Here is a 20,347-nt window from a genome sequence, read left to right on the forward strand (position 1 = left end):
CACCATTTTTTGGTGCATATGGGTTTCATCCGCAGTTTGGGACTTTCTCGGGAGAGGGGTCTTCTGGTTTACCTGATGAGGACAGATTCTCCTCGTCTTTGTCATTTATTTGGCAAAAGATTCAGGATAATCTAAAGAGCATGAGTGAGAGAAATAAGCGTGTGGCAGATAAGAGACGTGTGCTTGGTCCGGACCTGAATGTTGGTGATCTGGTGTGGTTGTCTACCAAGAATATCAAATTGAAGGTTCCCTCCTGGAAGTTGGGTCCTAGGTTTATTGGGCCTTACAAAATCCTGTCTGTCATCAATCCTGTTGCCTACCGTCTTGATCTTCCTCAGACTTGGAAGATCCATAATGTTTTTCATAAGTCCTTATTGAAACCTTATGTTCAACCCATTGTACCCTCGCCTTTGCCTCCTCCTCCGATTATAGTTGATGGGAATCTTGAATTTCAGGTCTCTAGGATTGTGGATTCTCGGCTTGTCCGCGGTTCTCTCCAGTACCTTGTTCATTGGGAGGGTTATGGTCCTGAGGAGAGGATGTGGGTCCCAGTGACAGACATTAAGGCCTCTCGTCTCATCAGGGCTTTCCATAGGTCCCATCCTGAGAAGGTGGGCTCTGAGTGTCCGGAGTCTACTGGTAGAGGGAGGGGTACTGTCACAACCAGACAGCCGAGAAGCTCTGACAGAAGCCTTTCAGAACCTCCTCCTTGAGTTTCTTTGTTGTGATGTTCAGTTCCTCATCTCGTTAGCCTCTCTCAGCTGTCATGTGGTTGGACTGATTGCATCCCTTTAAATTCCACCCCATAATGCATTACTGGGCGGCTTATACTACTTCCTGGAGTGTGTGTGCATGCTGATCTTGTTTTCCAGTCTGCTACAAAGTTAAGTGCTGAACATTTATCTGTTATTTTCTGTTTGCTGGATCCCAGGTGACCCTGACTCCCTCCGTGTCTGGTGTAGGGAGCCGGTGGTCGTGTCCCCTCACTATTGTAGGGTGTTCAGGGGTTATATAGTCGAGGTACGTGGATATGCAACCATCCACCTCTGGGATCGTTGCATAGGCTGAGCAGCCAGGGAAAGTCTCAGGTCTTGTGCAGGGGTCTCCCTTATGGTTCCTTAGCTTTGGATCCAGTGAGTCATATATGCATGTTGCTTTGTCTTGTTTCCTGTACACCGTCCGTGACAATTAGACAAGAATGGGAGAGCATTCCTATTTCTAAACTTGAGAAACTGGTCTCCTCGGTCCCCAGACGTCTGTTGAGTGTTGTAAGAAGAAGGGGAGATGCCACACAGTGGTGAAAATGGCCTTGTCCCAACTTTTTGGGGATTTGTTGACACCATGAAATTCTGATTCAACATATTTTTCCCTTAAAATTGTACATTTTCTCAGTTTAAACTTTTGTTCCGTGATTTATGTTCTATTCTGAATAAAATATTAGAAGTTAGCACCTCCACATCATTGCATTCAGTTTTTATTCACGATTTGTATAGTGTCCCAACTTTTTGGGAATCCGGTTTGTATGTTAGTGTTCCTAGTATATAGGCCTTGTTATACTATTTTTTCTGTCTACATTTAGAAATTTATACATGTTCCATTCATGTCTTTGTATTACCAGTTGAAGAGGTCAAGAATCGTTGGCGGAGCTGCCGTGACCAGTTCCGCAAAGAGATGAAACAGCGTGGGCGGAGCGGGGCTGGTCCCCCCAAGAAAAGACCTGTGTGTTCCTGTGTGATGTCATGGATCTGCTTCCGTAAGTGCATTTTACTGAGACTGAAATGGTCATTGGAGTTGTATTTATGGTATGGACATCTAGGATCTAGGTTACAGATGTAGCAGGGTAAACATACATGCTTTATGAGACATGTGATGTTAACTAAATGCTAATAAATGCATTATGCTTTTCTAGGCATTTTACTTAAAGATAACATGATGATTATGGACATTCAAGTTAAAGAGTGTGTGTGTTATTCCTGCTACATCTGTACTTATAATGTAAATAAAGTAGTGAAATTACAACATATGTTTTTTTTAAATAAATTTTGTAGAACTGAGGACAACCTAGAGGAGGAAGGTGAGGAGTCGGCCCCGCACCATTCAAGCGCATGTGAGGAGGACACGACATCAGCAGAGCAGGATAGTGGACCAGGACCAAGCACAGCACCATCAAGGCCTCCTGCAGCATCTGGCACCGATTCCTCCCCCCCCCCCCCCTGGCTATACTCAGCAGGGCCAGACGACGAGCAATGCCTCCTGCTGACTCCAACATTAATATGCAAGTTCTAGATTATTTATCTAGAGCACGGCAGGAGGATCATCATGACATGTTTGCCCATAGTCTGGCCCATTTTATGCGTCAGCTACATCCAGATCGAGTTTTGAGAACGCAAACTGCTCTTGAAATCGTTCTGGAGGCAGCAAATTGCCCACAAGAGCCAACAGAAATGCATGATGCGCTCAAAAGCCTGCGCTGCCATGGGAACATGTTTATTCCTCACCCCCCCCCCCCCCCCCCAGTTAATCAGCCCTCACAGGGCCCCCAACACTTTCCTCCCCAAAGGGATACGTATGGGCCACCAATTGCGCCATATGTGCCCCAGTATCAGGGGGAACCCAGCTATGGTCAGCAGGGCCCATCGTCCAGTCAACCTGGGCCAAGCCAATACTCTGGGCCCCCTTCCCAGCAACAATTCACTGGATCTCCTTATCAGGGCCCATCGTCCAGTCAACCTGGGCCTAGCCAATACTCTGGGCCCCCTTCCCAGCAACAATTCTCTGGACCTCCCTATCAGGGACCCTCCTCGCCATCAAGGCGTTATGTTAATTTATAATTTTTTTGTTTACTGAGTATTTTATTTTTAAAACCCACAGTATATTTGAATATAGTGTGCAATAAAACACTTTTATTTTTCAAGTTTATAATTGCTCACATTTGTGTTTATGTTGCAGCAACACACACAATACAACATAGATTTATGCTTTGTGTAAAACATCATTAGCCACAAAAGAGCCATAAATGTAAACATTTTTATTCACAATCAGTAAACACACATTAATGTATTGGATTTTCAGGTCATAGATTAAAATGTTTAGAAAACAGATTTATGGACATCATGCTTTATTACACATATATACATAACATGTTAGGCTACTTTCACACTTGCGTTCAGAGCGGATCCGTCTGAGACGGATCCGCTCATATAATGCAGACGGTGGCTCCGTTCAGAACGGATCCGTCTGCATTATAATGTTAAAAAATTTCTAAGTGTGAAAGTAGCCTCAGACGGATCCGTCCAGACTTTAAATGTAAAGTCAATGGGGGACGGATCCGTTTGAAGATTGAGCCATAGTGTGTCATCTTCAAACGGATCCGTCCCCATTGACTTACATTGTAAGTCTGGACGGATCCGCACGCCTCCGCACGGCCAGGCGGACACCCGAACGCTACAAGCAGCATTCAGGTGTCCGCCTGCTGAGCGGAGCGGAGGCTGAACGCTGCCAGACTGATGCATTCTGAGCGGATCCGCATCCACTCAGAATGCATTAGGGCAGTACGGATGCGTTCGGGTCCACTTGTGAGCCCCTTTAAACGGAACTCACAAGCGGACACCCGAACGCTAGTGTGAAAGTAGCCTAAGACATACCAAAATGTACTCAAAGTACACAATATAAACAACTTTTCACATGGATTTTATTTGCTATTACACATATACTCATATTTTGTTACTAATGAGAGTAAGACCCACTTATTATACTTTACAAATTTTGGAAATTAAAAACATGCATTCCTTTGGTAAACAAATTTCCGATATATATAAATGCGGTATTAGTACATATTTCACATACTGTGTTGAATAAACTATGTGTAAGCAAAATATGTAAGAGGGACTACTGCTGTAATAGAGGACTACTGCTGAAAAGGAAAAGAACCGACAGGGGACATAAAATAACCTGAAAATAATTCCCGCACTCTCAGTCCAGCAGATCCAGATCGTCCAAGTAGTAAAGTGTCTCTTTCTGATGGTGTACTGTAGACTTGGGCGTCTTCATCAGGTGTGGCCTTATAGGTGCGTATGTAGTTATGCAGCACTACACACGCCTTGATGACCACATTGACATTTTGTGGTGCCAGCTGTATTGCCGACTGGAAAACCCGCCATTTAAAAAAAAAAATACCAAATGTGCACTCCACAAACCTTCTGGCTCTACTTAACAGATAATTAAAATTGCGCCTCTTGGCATCCAAACCGTGTCGAGGAAAAGGACGTATCAGGTGTCTAGAAAGGGCAAATCCCTCGTCCACTACAACCACATAAGGCGCTGGTGGCCCAGTAGAGCCAGGAAGGTTTGCTGGCTGTGGTACGTCCAGTTGGTTGGACTGAAGCTAGCGACCCATTCTGGAAGCCCTGAAGATGCGAGTATCTGCAGAACTTCCATAGGACCCAATATCTACAATTATAAACCTGTAGTTTGTGTCAGCCAAGGCCAACAAAACTACAGAGAAAAGCCTCATGCACATGACCGTTGTTGTGTTCCGTTCCGCAAAATAGGGTTCCGTTGTTCCGTGATCCGTTTTTGTTTCCGTTGTGTTTCCGCGTGTGTTCCGTTTTCTTTCGCGGACCGCTATCAGCGATCCGCATTTTTTAAAGGAAGGAAAAAAAATGTCATTTACATATCCCCACCCAGGATACAGGTATATAATGCAATTCACCTGAGTGCTTTGCGGCCATTTTCTGTAGTCTTCACAGGGTACAGAGTGTTGTTGGCATTGCTGATCTTTGCTTCTCAGTTTGTGGCTTGGGTTCACCATGGCAGATGATTCTGAGGAAGAGGTCATACTACACTGGCTTATTTCTCGTCGATGGGGACAGCGCACCCTTTTGTTGGACGAGGAACTGATTAAAAGGCAGCGATTTTGGGTGCATCCCATGGTTTCCCAACGTTACCGGAAAGGACACTTTCATACCCTCTACCAAGATCTTCGCCAGCATCCAGAGAAGTTCTTTGCGTTCTGTCGGATGTCAGTGTCTACTTTTGATAGTTTGCTGTCGTCTCTACGTACTGTCCTTACCTTTATGGACACCAATATGAGGCGCAGCATTTCTCCTGAGGAAAGGCTCATCGTCACGTTGAGGTAAGCAGTATAGTACTTTTATACTTGAAATAGTAATGTGCACTGCTTCGGACATGATAACCATGTCAGCAAATTAGCCTGGTCTTACACATGTGCTAATGTTTTTTTTGCGTTACCTTTCTTATCCCATAATATGTATGCAGCAGTGATGTTTGAATTTTTCATGTAATAAATCCCAGATACCTAAGATGCCAAGTGCAAAGGTAGTCGTGTATTTTTAACCGTATTTCCTTTTGGATTTGCTTAACTTTATCATCCTGCAGACTGTTTAAATTCTTCCTTCATTTGGCCATACTTTCTGCTTGGGAATGGCGTTATCACAGTTGGGGTAACATAGCTTGTGGAAGTAGTGCCCACACCCCAATTGCTACTAGTGTTTTTAGCCAACCCAAAAAATGCTATTGTGTAGGTTGTTATTTATGAATAGACATTTTACAAACACGTGTTTTTAAAAGCATTCGATGAAACATGTATTGTATGTTCACTTTTTGAAGGTGTTTACTTTTTTTATTTTCTACAGATTCCTTGCAACTGGGAACTCTTTTGCATCCCTGCATTTTGAGTTTCTTTTGGAAACCTCAACGATTTCTCAGATTGTGCGTCACACTTGCCAGCTCATCTGGCAGCAACTCCGAGAGACGGTGATGCCACAGCCGAAGGTGGATGATTGGGTTCGGATTGCTGAGGGTTTCAATATTTCGGCCCAGTTTCCAAACTGCATTAGGGCAATGGATGTCAAGCACATCCGTGTGAAGAAGCCGCCACACTTAGGGACCCGTTTCTTCAATTATAAACAATATTTTTCAGTAGTGCTGATGGCTGTTGCTGACAGTAACTACCGGTTTATAATGGTTGATATCGGGTCTTATGGAAGCACTGCTGATGCTCGCATCTTTAGTGCTTCTAGAATGGGTGAGCGGCTTCGTGCCAACCAGCTTGCCCTGCCCGAGTCCAGAAGACTGCCCGGATATGCAGGTCCGCCTACTCCATTTGTCATCGTGGCGGATGAAGGGTTTGCATTGACTAACCATGTTATGCGGCCCTTCCCAAAGCGTGGTTTGGATGTCAGGAGGTGTATTTTCAACTATCGGTTGACTCGTGCACGTCGGTATGTTGAGTGCGCTTTTGGAATACTCTCTAGCAAATGGAGGGTGTTTCTGTCATCCATACAGATGCATCCGGCGAATGCTACCCTAGTGATTCAAGCTTGTGTTGTTCTACACAACTTCACCAGGATTCACGAGGCTTCATCTTCTGTTGACATGGATGAATTTCCGTCGTCAACAGTTTTGGGATTGGATAGGACCCTGCATAGACGACCAGGGACTGTAGGCATTGCAGTTTGTGAACTCTATGCAGACTATTTTTCCAGCCCAGAGGGGTCCTTGCCATGGCAGATGGACGCTATTCGTGCCAGTGTTTAATTTCTTCTGTGCTCGCTAGTTTTTTGTTTTTTTTTGTCAGATAGCTAAATGAATTTATGTTGCAGTTGAGTGTAGGGACTCGCAAGAGAATGAGGACCCTTGACGTGGGCTTGCGGGCTGAGGATTTTGGGACCAAAATTTTCTTTTAAGAAAAATGTAATGAATAAATATGTTTTTGGAAGTACACTTTGATAAACATATTTTTTTATTTTTGGATTATGGTTCCAAAATTCTTCTAATACCTCAAGTACAGAATATTTTTGCAATGATGATATGTTTATAAATAAAATGTTAATACTTTGATTATGGTGTGTGTGTGTTTATGAGATCAAACAAATTAAAAAATTTAGAATGTGTCTCCAAAGCGAGAACATCCCAAATTGAAAATGTTGGCTTTCACACGGATCCTTACAACATCATATTGTTTGTTTCAAACATAAATATCCCAAACAAAGTTGAAGGTGGATAATGTAAAAACCAGTCTGTTATTTATACTATATATTTTTTTATTATTATATTTTTATTACAAAAACAAATAAAATTATGTTATATTGATCCAGGTCCAAACATATCTTTGTATTGGCCCCCATTAGTGTTTACTATATACATTTTATTTATTCTTCTCAACCAAAAAGGTTCATTGCTGTGTCGAGGGCTGTTTATTGTTATGCATTTTTTGGTTGACCTAATATACATTTATTTGACAAATTAACACAGACAAATTGTTTTTTGAATACGTCAATTTTAGTGGAAACAAAGCCCCCCCCAAAAAAAACACAATATAATCATGAATTAAACTATTGCACATAATTTGTTATTAATGATCAATACACTTAATTATAAATCAAACAAATCCAGACTGAACGGGCCAGGGTTTGAAAAGGACACGGCCCGTTGTGGCTGAGGTCGTTGGGACTCTAATGGCAAAGGGCCAACAGAAGATGGATGTGCTGCTGGCTAGGGATGAGCGAACTCGAACTGTATAGTTCGGGTTCGTACCGAATTTTGGGGTGTCCGTGACACGGACCCGAACCCGGACATTTTCGTAAAAGTCCGGGTTCGGGTTCGGTGTTCGTCGCTTTCTTCGCGCTTTTGTGACGCTTTCTTGGCGCTTTTTGAAAGGCTGCAAAGCAGCCAATCAACAAGCGTCATACTACTTGCCCCAAGAGGCCATCACAGCCATGCCTACTATTGGCATGGCTGTGATTGGCCAGAGCACCATGTGACCCAGCCTCTATTTAAGCTGGAGTCACATAGCGCCGCCCGTCACTCTGCTCTGATTAGCGTAGGGAGAGGTTGCGGCTGCGACAGTAGGGCGAGATTAGGCAGATTAACTCCTCCAAAGGACTTGATTAACTGATCGATCTGCAGCTGTGGATCATTGAGCTGCTGATCCTCAATTGCTCACTGTTTTTAGGCTGCCCAGACCGTTTGTCAGTCACATTTTTCTGGGGTGATCGGCGGCCATTTTGTGTCTTGTGGTGCGCCAGCACAAGCTGCGACCAAGTGCATTTAACCCTCAATGGTGTGGTTGTTTTTTGGCTAAAGCCTACATCAGGGTGAAGCTGTCACACCAAGTGCATTTAACCCTCAGTAGTGTGGTTGGTCAAGCTATCACACCAAGTGCATTTAACCAGCAATAGTCTGTTCATTTTTTGGCCATATACTAAATCAGGGGCAAGCTGCGCCCGTCACCAAGTGCATTTAACCCTCAGTAGTGTGGTTGGTCAAGCTGTGACACCAAGTGCATTTAACCAGCAATAGTCTGTTCATTTTTTGGCCATATACTACATCAGGGGCAAGCTGCGCCCATCACCAAGTGCATTTAACCAGCAATAGTGTGGTTATTTTTTGGCCATATCCCAGTCTAATTCTGTCACTAAATCCATACCGGTCACCCAGCGCCTAAATACTAGGCCTCAAATTTATATCCCGCTAAATCTCTCGTTACCGCTGTCCTGTTGTGGCTGGGAAAGTTATTTAGTGTCCGTCAAAGCACATTTTTTGTTCTGGGTTGAAATACAATTCCCAATTTAGCAATTTAAAAATTTAGTGGTTTCTGCTGTATCAGAGCTATTTGAAATCTATCCCTAAAAGGGTATATAATATTCAAGGTGCACATAGGGTCATTCAGAATAACTTCACACACCCGCTACTGTGCATTTCCAAGTCTAATTCTGTCACTAAACCCATACCTGTCACCCAGCGCCTAAATACTAGGCCTCAAATTTATATCCAGCTAAATCTGTCCTTAGTGCTGTAGCTGGGCGAGTTATTTAGTGTCCGTTCAAGCACATTTCTTGTTCTGGGTTGAAATACAATTCCCAATTTAGCAATTTCATAACTTAGTGGTTTCTGCTATATCAGAGCTATTTGAAATCTATCCCTAAAAGGGTAGATCATATTGAAGGTGCACATAGGGACATTCAGAATAACTTCACACACCCGCTACTGTGCATTTCCAAGTCTAATTCTGTCACTAAACCCATACCTGTCACCCAGCGCCTAAATACTAGGCCTCAAATTTATATCCAGCTAATTCTCTCGTTAGTGCTGTAGCTGGGCGAGTTATTTAGTGTCCGTTCAAGCACATTTCTTGTTCTGGGTTGAAATACAATTCCCAATTTAGCAATTTCATAATTTAGTGGTTTCTGCTATATCAGAGCTATTTGAAATCTATCCCTAAAAGGGTATATAATATTCAAGGTGCACATTGGGTCATTCAGAATAACTTCACACACACCCGCTACTGTGTATTTCCAAGTCTAATTCTGTCACTAAACCCATACCTGTCACCCAGCGCCTAAATACTAGGCCTCAAATTTATATCCTGCTAAATCTCTCGTTAGTGCTGTAGCTGGGCGAGTTATTTAGTGTCCGTTCAAGCACATTTCTTGTTCTGGGTTGAAATACAATTCCCAATTTAGCAATTTCATAATTTAGTGGTTTCTGCTATATCAGAGCTATTTGAAATCTATCCCTAAAAGGGTATATAATATTCAAGGTGCACATTGGGTCATTCAGAATAACTTCACACACACACGCTTCTGTGCATTTCCAAGTCTAATTCTGTCACTAAATCCATACCGGTCACCCAGCGCCTAAATACTAGGCCTCAAATTTATATCCCGCTGAATTTGAATACAATACATTGGGCCAAATAATATATTTGTTGTTGTGGTGAACCATAACAATGAGAAAAACATCTTGTAAGGGACGCGGACGTGGACATGGTCGTGGTGGTGTTAGTGGACCCTCTGGTGCTGGGAGAGGACGTGGCCGTTCTGCCACATCCACACGTCCTAGTGTACCAACTACCTCAGGTCCCAGTAGCCGCCAGAATTTACAGCGATATATGGTGGGGCCCAATGCCGTTCTAAGGATGGTAAGGCCTGAGCAGGTACAGGCATTAGTCAATTGGGTGGCCGACAGTGGATCCAGCACGTTCACATTATCTCCCACCCAGTCTTCTGCAGAAAGCGCACAGATGGCGCCTGAAAACCAACCCCATCAGTCTGTCACATCACCCCCATGCATACCAGGGAAACTGTCTCAGCCTCAAGTTATGCAGCAGTCTCTTATGCTGTTTGAAGACTCCGCTGGCAGGGTTTCCCAAGGGCATCCACCTAGCCCTTCCCCAGCGGTGAAAGACATAGAATGCACTGACGCACAACCACTTATGTTTCCTGATGATGAGGACATGGGAATACCACCTCAGCATGTCTCTGATGATGACGAAACACAGGTGCCAACTGCTGCGTCTTTCTGCAGTGTGCAGACTGAACAGGAGGTCAGGGATCAAGACTGGGTGGAAGACGATGCAGGGGACGATGAGGTCCTAGACCCCACATGGAATGAAGGTCGTGCCACTGACTTTCACAGTTCGGAGGAAGAGGCAGTGGTGAGACCGAGCCAACAGCGTAGCAAAAGAGGGAGCAGTGGGCAAAAGCAGAACACCCGCCGCCAAGAGACTCCGCCTGCTACTGACCGCCGCCATCTGGGACCGAGCACCCCAAAGGCAGCTTCAAGGAGTTCCCTGGCATGGCACTTCTTCAAACAATGTGCTGACGACAAGACCCGAGTGGTTTGCACGCTGTGCCATCAGAGCCTGAAGCGAGGCATTAACGTTCTGAACCTGAGCACAACCTGCATGACCAGGCACCTGCATGCAAAGCATGAACTGCAGTGGAGTAAACACCTTAAAACCAAGGAAGTCACTCAGGCTCCCCCTGCTACCTCTTCTGCTGCTGCCGCCTCGGCCTATTCTGCTGCTGCCGCCTCGGCCTCTTCCTCCGCCTCTGGAGGAACGTTGGCACCTGCCGCCCAGCAAACAGGGGATGTACCACCAACACCACCACCACCACCTCCGTCACCAAGCGTCTCAACCATGTCACACGCCAGCGTTCAGCTCTCCATCTCACAAACATTTGATAGAAAGCGTAAATTCCCACCTAGCCACCCTCGATCCCTGGCCCTGAATGCCAGCATTTCTAAACTACTGGCCTATGAAATGCTGTCATTTAGGCTGGTGGACACAGACAGCTTCAAACAGCTCATGTCGCTTGCTGTCCCACAGTATGTTGTTCCCAGCCGGCACTACTTCTCCAAGAGAGCCGTGCCTTCCCTGCACAACCAAGTATCCCATAAAATCAAGTGTGCACTGCGCAACGCCATCTGTAGCAAGGTCCACCTAACCACAGATACGTGGACCAGTAAGCACGGCCAGGGACGCTATATCTCCCTAACTGTACACTGGGTAAATGTAGTGGCAGCTGGGCCCCAGGCGGAGAGCTGTTTGGCGCACGTCCTTCCGCCGCCAAGGATCGCAGGGCAACATTCTTTGCCTCCTGTTGCCACCTCCTCCTTCTCGGCTTCCTCCTCCTCTTCTTCCACCTGCTCATCCAGTCAGCCACACACCTTCACCACCAACTTCAGCACAGCCCGGGGTAAACGTCAGCAGGCCATTCTGAAACTCATATGTTTGGGGGACAGGCCCCACACCGCACAGGAGTTGTGGCGGGGTATTGAACAACAGACCGACGAGTGGTTGCTGCCGGTGAGCCTCAAGCCCGGCCTGGTGGTGTGTGATAATGGGCGAAATCTCGTTGCAGCTCTGGGACTAGCCAATTTGACGCACATCCCTTGCTTGGCGCATGTGCTGAATTTGGTGGTGCAGAAGTTCATTCACAACTACCCCGACATGTCAGAGCTGCTGCATAAAGTGCGGGCCGTCTGTTCGCGCTTCCGGCGTTCACATCCTGCTGCTGCTCGCCTGTCTGCGCTACAGCGTAACTTCGGCCTTCCCGCTCACCGCCTCATATGCGACGTGCCCACCACGTGGAACTCCACCTTGCACATGCTGGACAGACTGTGCGAGCAGCAGCAGGCCATAGTGGAGTTTCAGCTGCAGCACGCACGGGTCAGTCGCACTACAGAACAGCACCACTTCACCACCAATGACTGGGCCTCCATGCGAGACCTGTGTGCCCTGTTGCGCTGTTTCGAGTACTCCACCAACATGGCCAGTGGCGATGACGCCGTTATCAGCGTTACAATACCACTTCTATGTCTCCTTGAGAAAACACTTAGGGCGATGATGGAAGAGGAGGTGGCCCAGGAGGAGGAGGAGGAGGAGGAGGAGGAAGAGGGGTCATTTTTAGCACTTTCAGGCCAGTCTCTTCGAAGTGACTCAGAGGGAGGTTTTTGGCAACAGCAGAGGCCAGGTACAAATGTGGCCAGCCAGGGCCCACTACTGGAGGACGAGGAGGACGAGGATGAGGAGGAGGTGGAGGAGGATGAGGATGAAGCATGGTCACAGCGGGGTGGCACCCAACGCAGCTCGGGTCCATCACTGGTGCGTGGCTGGGGGGAAAGGCAGGACGATGACGATACGCCTCCCACAGAGGACAGCTTGTCCTTACCCCTGGGCAGCCTGGCACACATGAGCGACTACATGCTGCAGTGCCTGCGCAACGACAGCAGAGTTGCCCACATTTTAACCTGTGCGGACTACTGGGTTGCCACCCTGCTGGATCCACGCTACAAAGACAATGTGCCCACCTTACTTCCTGCACTGGAGCGTGATAGGAAGATGCGCGAGTACAAGCGCACGTTGGTAGACGCGCTACTGAGAGCATTCCCAAATGTCACAGGGGAACAAGTGGAAGCCCAAGGCCAAGGCAGAGGAGGAGCAAGAGGTCGCCAAGGCAGCTGTGTCACGGCCAGCTCCTCTGAGGGCAGGGTTAGCATGGCAGAGATGTGGAAAACTTTTGTCAACACGCCACAGCTAACTGCACCACCACCTGATACGCAACGTGTTAGCAGGAGGCAACATTTCACTAACATGGTGGAACAGTACGTGTGCACACCCCTCCACGTACTGACTGATGGTTCGGCCCCATTCAACTTCTGGGTCTCTAAATTGTCCACGTGGCCAGAGCTAGCCTTTTATGCCTTGGAGGTGCTGGCCTGCCCGGCAGCCAGCGTTTTGTCTGAACGTGTATTCAGCACGGCAGGGGGCGTCATTACAGACAAACGCAGCCGCCTGTCTACAGCCAATGTGGACAAGCTGACGTTCATAAAAATGAACCAGGCATGGATCCCACAGGACCTGTCCGTCCCTTGTCCAGATTAGACATTAACTACCTCCCCATAACCATATATTATTGGACTCCAGGGCACTTCCTCATTCAATCCTATTTTTATTTTCATTTTACCATTATATTGCGAGGCTACCCAAAGTTGAATGAACCTCTCCTCTGCCTGTGTGCTAGGCCTAAATATATGCCAATGGACTGTTGCAGTGGTGGGTGACGTGAAGCCTCATTCTCTGCTATGACATGCAGACTGATTCTCTGCTGTCATGAAGCCAGATTGTCTGTTACGGGACCTCTCTGCTCTGCCTGTGTGCTAGGCCTAAATATATGCCAATGGACTGTTGCACTGGTGGCTGACGTGAAGCCTCATTCTCTGCTATGACATGCAGACTGATTCTCTGCTGACATGAAGCCAGATTGTCTGTTACGGGACCTCTCTCCTCTGCCTGTGTGCTAGGCCTAAATATATGCCAATGGACTGTTGCAGTGGTGGCTGACGTGAAGCCTCATTCTCTGCTATGACATGCAGACTAATTCTCTGCTGACATGAAGCCAGATTGTCTGTTACGGGACCTCTCTCCTCTGCCTGGGTGCTGGGCCTAAATTTATGACAATGGACTGTTGCAGTGGTGGCTGACGTGAAGCCTGATTCTCTGCTATGACATGCAGACTGATTCTCTGCTGACATGAAGCCAGATCCTCTGTTACGGGACCTCTCTCCTCTGCCTGTGTGTGTGCTGGGCCTAAATATATGCCAATGGACTGTTGCAGTGGTGGCTGACGTGAAGCCTCATTCTCTGCTATGACATGCAGACTGATTCTCTGCTGACATGAAGCCAGATTCTCTGTTACGGGACCTCTCTCCTCTGCCTGGGTGCTGGGCCTAAATATATGCCAATGGACTGTTGCAGTGGTGGCTGACGTGAAGCCTCATTCTCTGCTATGACATGCAGACTAATTCTCTGCTGACATGAAGACAGATTCTCTGTTACGGGACCTCCCTCCTCTGCCTGGGTGCTGGGCCTAAATATATGACAATGGACTGTTACAGTGGTGGCTGACGTGAAGCCTCATTCTCTGCTATGACATGCAGACTAATTCTCTGCTGACATGAAGACAGATTCTCTGTTACGGGACCTCTCTCCTCTGCCTGGGTGCCGGGGCCTAAATATCTGAGAATGGACTGTTCCAGTGGTGGTTTCAAAGGAAAGGACCGGCACTTCGCTGATGTAGATCACAATGTAGATTTATTCAGTCACATATTCAAAATGGCATAGTGACGCGTTTCAGCACAGATGTGCTTTCATCAGACTGCATAAAACATCTTACACTCCAGCTATTTATACATAAATGAAACACAAAGGAACTGACATCATCAAAGAAGCTCCGCCTCCCTCATTAAATAAAATTCGCATATCAAATAATCGCAATGAAAAATTCGCATTGAAAAATTCGCAATTGAAAATTCGCAACTGAAAATTCGCAATTGAAAATTGAAAATTCGCAATTGAAAATTCGCAACTAAAATTCGCAACTGAAAATTCGCAATTGAAAATTCGCAAAAAACATATCCACTCTATACTGGCGAAGATTTTCAGTCACATAGTCCATTCTTGCAGTGATTAATCACGCTGAAGAAAAAAAGAAATATATTTATCAGATTGCATAAGGCCGAATGCCTTATAGGAAGCAGGACACATTGTACTCACGATTGAGGCCCCTGGGCTCCATTGTCTGAAGACGATGGATCCAGTAAGCCTCCCTTTTCAATAACAATTTATTTCTGTCACCCCCTCGACGGGGTAATGATACACCTTCAATAATCTGATACCTCAACTGCGAGATGTTGTGTTTTTTATCATAAAAATGAAGGGGTATTGGGAGTAATAAATTCTGTTTACGGATAGTAGATTTGTGTTTACTTAGTCTGTCCTTCATTCTCATTGAGGTTTCCCCCACATATAGTAATCCACATGGACATTTAAGAATGTAAACCACAAATCTACTATCACAAGTGAACGTGCCCCTTATTGGAATATTTTCACCTGAGTGAGGGTGGGAGAAACATGAACCCTTTATAACGCTGGAACAATTGACACAGTTTAAACAAGGAAAAGTGCCCCGTCTAGGTGTAGATAAAGTACTCTGTCCTCTTTCTATTTTATTACTTCCCACATCCGCCCGGACTATTTTATCCCTAATATTTTCTGCCCGTTTATAGCATATCATGGGTGGCCTCTGGAACTCTCCTATCCGTGGATAGGACTTAGATAATATGTGCCAATGTTGATTAACAATAGTCCTAAGGCGCTGGGACCAGGGATGGTATTTAATCACTAAGGGGATCCTTGTTTCTTTCTTAGTTCTATCTGGTGGTGTAATCTCAGCTTTATTACGCTGTATTTTCAATAGATCAGGGGGGTAGCCTCGCTCTCTAAATTTATTGGTCATATCGTCTAATCTTGTTTGACACATATCCCTATCACTAACGATCCGTCTAACCCTCTGGTATTGCCGCCCTGCTTCTTACTAGAATTGTTCCAGTGGTGGGTGACGGGAAGCCAGATTCTCTGCTATGGAACCTCTCTCCAATTGATTTTGGTTAATTTTTATTTATTTAATTTTTATTTTAATTCATTTCCCTATCCACATTTGTTTGCAGGGGATTTACCTACATGTTGCTGCCTTTTGCAGCCCTCTAGCTCTTTCCTGGGCTGTTTTACAGCCTTTTTAGTGCCGAAAAGTTCGGGTCCCCATTGACTTCAATGGGGTTCGGGTTCGGGACGAAGTTCGGATCGGGTTCGGATCCCGAACCCGAACATTTCCGGGATGTTCGGCCGAACTTCTCGAACCCGAACATCCAGGTGTTCGCTCAACTCTACTGCTGGCAGATTTGAAACTGTTGGCCAGCGGAAAGGATTCGGCCCATAAGTAGGTAGGCCATGGGGTGGTTGTGGGTGGTGGCTGGTGACATGGTGTGTTTGTTGGGGCATGTTTTGTACCCGTAAATTATTCAATTGCGTAAGAACATCGCCAGCATTTTCCTGTGAGAAAAGCGCAAAAACTATAGCCACCCCGGCTACACATAAATTGTGCCTTTCTCTGGGAACACCACACAATAAGTGGGCGAGACCCCTTAGCAAGGCTTCCTCCTGGCCCTAACTCCTCCTCTGGGCTAGAAACTCAATGACCCGGGCATCAATAATTTCCAGAGTTACTAGCCCAGAGGTTTGCTGGCGGGCACTCCTCCTTGTCCTTGGCCGGCGCTGTGGGGATGTCTGAGGACTCCCTTCTGTCACGACTGTTGTTGCCATAGCTGGTTGAGTGGACTCTTCAGCTGGTGTTGGTGTGGGACTTGGCTCTGGCGAAAAAACAGGAGCAGTTTCCTCTCCACCAACATCCGAGTCCTCGGGTTCTTCCAGGTTGTCCACAGTACTGTATATAGATACAACAAAATACAAACAAAAATTTATGTTTAGGTCAAATTTAATAAACAAACACACAAAATCCTATCTTCAAACATAGTGCTGTAGGTCTATTATATAAGGTGAGGTAGCATTAATTTCAAAGGCTAGCCTAATAGTAAAATTACACTTTCATTAAACAGTAAGTACACCAAGCATCAACCAACCATTTTAGGACTGTTGTTTTGGACACTGTGCTAATATCCAGTAGAAAAAAAAACAAAGCCTGCTGGCCCTTGACACATCGTGGAGCTAACCAATGTAGATCTAGGCAGCTCAGCCTGTGCCCATCAAGCTGTTGCTAAAGTCCTACTCACATCATTCCCAGACAAGCTACATCTTTCAGCCTACACAAGAGTATGTTGTGAGCTGCATGTTTGCAACAGCAGAAAGGACGCACGTTGAGCACCCCTGTGGTATCTCACAAAAGGCAATAGTGAATTTTAAATTTTAGCTTTTTTGCGCAATCTGTCATTTAAAAAATTCCACAATTTACACTGGTTGGGTGGATTGGGGCCAGAAGAATGGCGGGTGCAGTGGTGGTAAGTCATGTGAGTGGCCACGCAATTTAGGTTATTTTGGACTGTGATTTTGTTGCGTTTTTAAGATACTGTAGGTTTGCACCAGACAACAAAAAAAAGTCCTTCTTCACTGATGGAGTTGGTGTTTGGTTTTTCTCTTTGTTTAATTTCATTTTTAAACCATTTTAACATGACGATAGTGTTCATTAATTGCATTATTTCTAAAAACTGCAAACAATGTATTTAAAAAAACAACTTGATGAGCCAGACAACATAGTCATCTTACTTTTTTATAAAAAAAAAAGATGACTAAAATCCTTTGTTGACATAGTTTGACTCACCAGGTGGAGAACACAATTATGACAAAAAATGTCTATTGCTAAATTTAACACGAAAAAGCAAGAAGATTATGCCGCCTACCCAATCAACTGAAACTGTTTGTTTTTAAAAATATACTCTTAAAATTTTAGGAGTTAAACATTTCTACAAAACTCAGTGTTTCTACGCTAACCATTTTAAGAGGGATATTTATTTCAAAAAAGGATTACCTCCCTTGCAAAGGAGCATTCCTGATGCTGCAAATCCCCAACTTCACTTCCGCCATGACCTACCAGCACTGACGAGGTGACATATTCTATAGATTTATGATGGTAGGTACCCCTTAACAGTTCATGAATGTATGGGATTATTATTATGCCAGGGTTCTACTAGAAATTTCAATTGTGTAAAAGGGTTAACAGAGCATCATAAATGAATAAAAATAAATGTGACCCCGGCAGTGCTGAAAGGCCCGCGCAGAAGCTCAATATTAGATTGGCAGCGGGATAAACAGTCATCTACAACGGGACGTTGCCTATTTTAAAGAGGTCCAAAGTTGCTCATCACTATCATCTCCTTGCAAACATGCAGGACATTTACACCAAATGTATTTGCACTTGTTGATATTCTGACAGTGGGCAATCACATATAACAGATTAAATTAACTTTAAATTTTTAATCAAAAAACTTACGGCCTCAAGTCCATCACCGGCCTCAGAAATTGAAGCTGGGAGGAATAGATGTATGCCCTTTTTCGTGATGAGCCCTCACCACTCCAGCCCCTTTTGTTGCACTCACGCCGGAATTGGTCGCGGCAACTGTTCCAGCGGGTCTTAGTTTTTTTAACTGTGAAAGCAGCAAACAAGAAACAGTCATTGCATACAATAACATAAAACATGTTTTACATTATGGTTAAACCCCCCCATCAAAAAAAGGGCAAATAAACAACAAAACAAGGGCCAAATATACAGCACATGGTACATTAGGGCAGCTGTGGCTAGCCTATGTTTCTATCTATCCAGTAAGGACAAGATACATTTATGCTAGGCCTTTGTTTTATAAAAAGTTTAGTATATGTGAAGTAATACACATATATTTGGCCATTAATTTAAACAGTGCATCACCAAAATACCGCACAAACATGCTGCGTATACAGTACTACTGTGGGCATGAGGTAAGGTTGGGACAGCCATTAAAACATGTGCTTGTGAGGTAAAAAAGGCCCTTACGTGCGTCACCAAAATACTGCACAAACATGCTGCGTATACAGTACTACTGTGGGCATGAGGTAAGGTTGGGACAGCCATTAAAACATGTGCTTGTGAGGTAACAAGTGCCTTAAACCATAAAACATGTCCATACCACATCAGAATTAAGCCTGCCCACAAAAGGGACATGAATTTGTAGTGATGTAAGTACTAGCAACAACATAAAGAACAACACAGAGCCAAGACACTTACCTAATTCTGCACGACCCCTGGCGTCGGCTTTTTCCCATTCTGCACACCTCATAAGCCGTGCCACTTTCTCTGAGGCAACCTCCTCCTTCACCCGATCCAGATACACATTGGTGCGTGTGTCCCACAGCTCGGGCCTTTCCTGCACCAAGGTTATTAGCCTTTCAACATCCCACTTTGGCATTTTGGGAGTCAAAAATCAAGCTTTCCCTGGCAAAATGCACCAACTCTCTCTGGCATGTGTCCAGAAATCTCCACAGTTTGAAATCTGGCAGGTGGAACTTCCTGTACAATTTTTTTTTTCAATTGGCAAAAGTTCTGAGCCACAGGTTGCCAGGCAACTGATCCGCGAAAAAACATGGATGCGGATGCCAGACGGATGGCTTCTGTTGTGCTTCCGCGCTTTTTCGCGGTCCCATTGACTTGAATGGGTCCGTGAACTGTTGTCCGTGAAATAAATAGGACAGGTCATATTTTTTTGACGGACTGGAACCACGGATCATGGACGGCAAATGGTGAATTAGCTGAAAGTCAATGGGTCCGCAGAAAATCACGAAGAAATGGAACAATGGACACGGAATAAAACAACGGTCGTTTGCATGAGGCCAAAAGCTGCTTACAATTATAGTATTGGGACCCTGAGTTCGGTGGCTTCTGAACCCGTATGTGCTTCCCGTCAAGGGCACCAATATGAGCCCTCTCCTGGAAGCCATGGGCTATATCAAGCCACTGCTGCCTGGTTGGTTGTGGCAGCACTGAAGCCTTCAGTGTCAACCAAATGGCGACACATGTAGCCCGTACCACGCCAGCAATTGCGGAGGTGCCCATTCGAAAATCAAAATGTAAAGACGAAAAAGAAATTCCAGACGCCAGATATCTCAAAAGAAAAAGAAATTATAATTATACACTTTCATAGCATATGTTTATAAACCAAGCACATTACTTGACATTATTTAATGGCAATGTGGCTGGTAAGTATAAATGGAACGAGCACATAGTGGTTGATGACAGGGTGAAAGTGGACATCCTGCAAAGGATAATCCAATAACAAACACACACACCAACCACACAAAAAACACTCCACAAAAAAAATGGAGCTGTCCAACAAAACACTGCATGCTGGGGGTATTTATATGTGTTTGCAGTTACAGGTGAATGTAGTGAATGGATCAGTTTTTTTCACACGCGTGAAAAACGCATGCCATCCGTATGTCATGCGCAGGAAAAACACAAGAACGCGACACATGCGCATACTAAACTGAGCACTCGCATGAAAAATCGCACGCTTTTCACTGAACGCATCCAGACTAAATTCGTGACGCTCGTGTGAAAGAGGCCATAGGATTTCCATTGCAGTGAGGAGATGGAGACAAACGTGGACCAGCATTAGGATGAGCAGTAATAGTCACAGGAGTAGTGGCAGATAAGACCAT

General features: G+C 45.2%; 1 protein-coding gene and 1 pseudogene across 1 annotated transcript; one reads left to right on the top strand and one right to left on the bottom strand.

The window, feature by feature from the left end:
* Positions 1–20,347, top strand: part of LOC122940390 — a 1,294,760-nt pseudogene that overhangs the window by 842,819 nt on the left and 431,594 nt on the right.
* On the bottom strand, positions 16,032–19,313 carry LOC122940446. The gene is made up of 3 exons (XM_044297125.1): positions 18,918–19,313; positions 18,150–18,303; positions 16,032–16,589 (listed from the first exon to the last, which is right to left on the bottom strand). Exons 1-3 carry the CDS (start codon positions 19,096–19,098, stop codon positions 16,313–16,315), a joined length of 612 nt encoding a protein of 203 aa, XP_044153060.1. The 5' UTR covers positions 19,099–19,313; the 3' UTR covers positions 16,032–16,312.

Source organism: Bufo gargarizans, chromosome 6 (genome assembly GCF_014858855.1).
Source record: "Bufo gargarizans isolate SCDJY-AF-19 chromosome 6, ASM1485885v1, whole genome shotgun sequence".
Lineage (NCBI taxonomy): Eukaryota > Metazoa > Chordata > Amphibia > Anura > Bufonidae > Bufo > Bufo gargarizans.